Source organism: Myotis davidii, unplaced genomic scaffold (assembly GCF_000327345.1).
Source record: "Myotis davidii unplaced genomic scaffold, ASM32734v1 scaffold1124, whole genome shotgun sequence".
NCBI classification, from domain to species: Eukaryota; Metazoa; Chordata; class Mammalia; order Chiroptera; family Vespertilionidae; genus Myotis; species Myotis davidii.
In genome coordinates this window covers 826,468-830,280 of record NW_006295384.1, presented here as the reverse complement: position 1 = coordinate 830,280, position 3,813 = coordinate 826,468, and the positions used below count along the sequence as shown (strand labels likewise).

The following is a 3,813-nucleotide window of genomic DNA, read 5'->3' as shown; positions in this document are numbered from 1 at the left end:
TGAGCAAATCTAAAGCCTTCCCCAGTTATTTAAAAGGAACTTGAGTTGTCTATTCCAGGTCTCAAAATACCATCCTGGGGATAGCTGTTATGTTATAGTTATTTGTTAATGAAACTGAACACCTGAAGCAAGAGACCTTAAAAAATGCGCATGCACCATCCCATTTTGTAGATGAGAGAATAAGCTTAGTACCTCGCCCAAGGTCATTGAGCTCATCACAGCACTGGCTCTGTCTGTGTTCTTTCCAGTGTACCATATGGCCTCTCCTTGTGAAGAAATGCTTCCACTAACATCCCTCCCAGTTAGTAAACTGTCCTTGGCTTTAAAGTGTGGCCCTGGCCGATGTGGCTTAGTTGGGCGGGCACCGAAAGGTTGCTGGTTCAATTCTCCGTCAGGGCACATGCCTGGGCTGCAGGCTTGATCCCCGGGAAGGGGCGTGCAGGAGGCAGCCGATTGACTGTCTCTCTCTTTCTTTCTCTCCTTCTCCTTCCTTCCCTCTCCTTTCCTCTCTCTCTCTAAAAATCAATAAAAATATTAAAACAAATAAAGTGGGCATGCGGATGTATACTACTAGAGAACCTAGTGTCCTCACCCAACACGTTACTGTGTTCCAGCTCTGTGCTGTGACACATGCATTTGTTTTTCAGAAATGCCCTCCGAGCCAGCTCCTATTGACCTTCTGACACCCTGGAAAAGCTTCCCTGCACCTCACCAAATCTGAGTTAGAGGCCCCTCCTCTGTGTTCCGCAGGACGCTGGGCTTGCCTGCCTACATCAGGCCTGTGTTGGCCCCAGGCATTGTCGGCTGGTCCCTGGCACACCTGAGAGTAGGGTCTGGGCTTTGCTGGAATGGATGAAGCTGTTTTCCTGGCCTCTTGCTGGCGTACACTGGCTTCTTGACTGTGGTGATCTCAGTAACCATTGTGGCTGTTTTGTCTTCACTACTGGCCACACTCTGTCAGTCTTAATGCCCTTAAAAGACGGGGTACACGCCTCTGTCATACCCAGCCCTTTGAGTTAGGCCCTCCCCTGAGGAAAAAACCTAGGGAACATGGTAGAAATCCATGTAACATAGAATTGCTCTTCTGTAGTAGCCATAATAGCAATTTCCATGCATTTAGTTTTATTATGTCTGACGAGTTAAGTTGTTTTTTTTTATTACTGCATTTTCCAATGAGAAGACATTCTCACAGAGGTGCAGTAAATTGCTCAGAGTTGCCTGGCTGGTGTGGCTCAGTGATTGAGCATCAAACTATGAACCAGGAGGTCACAGTTTGATTCCCAGTCAAGGCACATGCCTCGGTCGCGGGTTCAATACCCAGTAGGGGGCCTCTCTCATTGATGTTTCTGACTCTCTATCCCTCTCCCTTCCTCTCTGTAAAAAAATCAATAAAATATATTTAAAAAATAGAATGATAGAAATTTAAAAATATATATATTGGGAAAAAATTGCTCAGAGTTGCACAAAAAGCAAGTTTCAATTTAAGTGTATCTGAGCCTAAAGCCCATGCAACTGCCTAAAGCCCATTCACTGACCCCACCAACTTCTTTGTTAACCTTAGCAATGGATTTAATCAGAGGGACTGATGCTTTCCCTCTACCCCAGCTTCAGTCTCAGTTGTTTTTATTGTTGTTAATACCTACGCCTCCCCCCTCGCCCCCAACAACCTATTACTGACAGTCATAGTTCTACGATATAGAGATATAGTTGGGTACTGGAATTCTTGTCTTTAAAAATACTAGTATATGCACTACCATATATCCAAATCTTGTAGTATTCCTATAACCCCAGGAAGTAGTCACTCAGGAAATTTTCTTTTCAATGTGTTAGCCTTGGTGCTGGTAGATTTGCACTGCTGTGCTATTCAATTTATTTCTTTGCTTCAGAGAGCAAGGGAATCTGATAATGAAACTTTGAAATGATGTGGTTTCGTTTTGTTGCCAGTTCAAATCCCACTCGATTGGGATTTGCTTTAAAAATGTGCTTTCAAGTGCTAAGAAAGCACTAGTCAAAAATTGCAGTATTCCTATTATTTTCTAAACCTACGAGAAGTGCTTTTGTAGAGTGAAAATAGTTTGTTTGCCATAGGCGAGCATATACAGCATTGTAGAGGTTGAATCAATTGGTTTTTTTTCTTTAAGTCTGAATCAAAATTTATTTTAATCTTGAATGATCCTCATACCGAACATGATGAAGTGTGTGCCTGTCTCACGGAATTCATTTTCTTTCCCCCGTAGGCTGGATTTGGTTATGGCTTGCCAATTTCTCGTCTGTATGCTAGATATTTCCAAGGAGATCTAAAACTGTATTCTATGGAAGGAGTGGGTACGGATGCTGTAATTTATTTGAAGGTAATGCATTTTTTTTTCTGTTAGTATGAAGGCATCTACGCTTTAAAACTGTAAGTTCTAATAACTACTAGATAATAGACCATAGCATCTATTATCTCTTATATTCAGCCTCAGATTTACTTAAGTTTTATGTGAAAACCATGTTATGCCTCACTCTTGACTGTACAGTCAGATATAGCAAAATATGAAATATGGAGCTATAAAGAGTAAAATGATTGATTTTTAAAACCTTAATTCAAAGTTGTGATTTTCAAAAGATTGCATATCCATTGAAAGGATTCATCTAGCAGGAGACAGATTATCATAAACTGGAATCTTTCGGTCTCCTTGCTTTAAAAACTTGCTGGTTTTCCCAAAGCCACAATAACTTAGTTATCATAATATATTCACTTAAAAAGGCTGTTCTAATAACAGAGCTCTCTGTGACACAGATTTTCTCATTCATTGATACTGTTATACTTTTCTTGACTTCTAAACTCTAGAATATTTGAAGTATTTTTTGAATAGGTTATATAAGTACATATTACAGAATTTTAATTCTACAAAAGGGAGAACTAAGTCTCTCCCACCACCGGCCCCAAATCACCCTATTCTGTTCCCAACGGTAACCAAAGGTACCAGTTTCTTGTGGATCCTTCTAGAAAAATTAAATTTTTTTTCACACAAATGATTATTTCAGCACTTTGCTGTATATTTTTTTACTTTCCAGTATGTATTGGAGAGCTTTTCCTATCAGTTCATATAGAACTGGCTCCTTTTTAATGGCCACATAGTGTGCTATATGTTATAAAATATAACATACATGTAATGTATTATACTGTAACTTCACTAGTATTTGGAGTGTTTATCTTAGATTCCAGTGCATTTGAATGTGTGATATTTGATAACACTTTATGGCTTTATGTTTGTAAATCTAGTATATATGGAATTTTATTTCTTTCTGAGCCCTTTGGGAGAATGGTTGCCCAGTGAACAGTAGTGCTTGGCCTAAGACTGTACAGTCCAAAGTATCTCAAAGCATTACTAACTGGATTCAAATGCTTTTTGTTGTGGTCATGTGTACGTCAGTACTAGCTTTGAATGAGTGAATATTTTTATTCCTTTAAAAAAGCTTTCATTTCATCCTCCCAGACTAAGTAATCTACTAAAATAGTATAGTTTTAATATAATTCAAAGAATATATATTAAGGTTTCTAATGTTTTAAATATAAAATTTGAATTCGTATTTCATGTGAGACAAATGGCACTGTGGCCCTTTGGTGTGTATTTTTTCCCATTAGGCTCTTTCAAGTGAATCATTCGAGAGGCTTCCAGTATTCAATAAGTCAGCATGGCGCCATTACAAGACCACACCTGAAGCGGATGATTGGAGCAATCCCAGCAGAGAGCCCAGAGACGCTTCTAAATACAAGGCACCACAGTAATAAATTACTTCGCTTTCTATCCTAGAATCTGATTTTAC

At 39.2% G+C, this 3,813-nt stretch overlaps 1 protein-coding gene across 3 annotated transcripts in view; it reads left to right on the top strand.

The window, feature by feature from the left end:
- Nucleotides 1-3,813, top strand: part of PDK3 (pyruvate dehydrogenase kinase 3) — a 68,139-nt gene that overhangs the window by 61,295 nt on the left and 3,031 nt on the right. For 2 of the 3 annotated variants that reach the window (XM_015567987.1, XM_015567988.1), the window contains exons 10-11: nt 2,238-2,351; nt 3,632-3,771. In XM_015567987.1, the coding sequence (XP_015423473.1) occupies nt 2,238-2,351; nt 3,632-3,771 (254 nt within the window). The remainder of the gene's footprint in view (nt 1-2,237; nt 2,352-3,631; nt 3,772-3,813) is intronic. The other variant, XM_006770003.2, reaches the window with a different exon arrangement.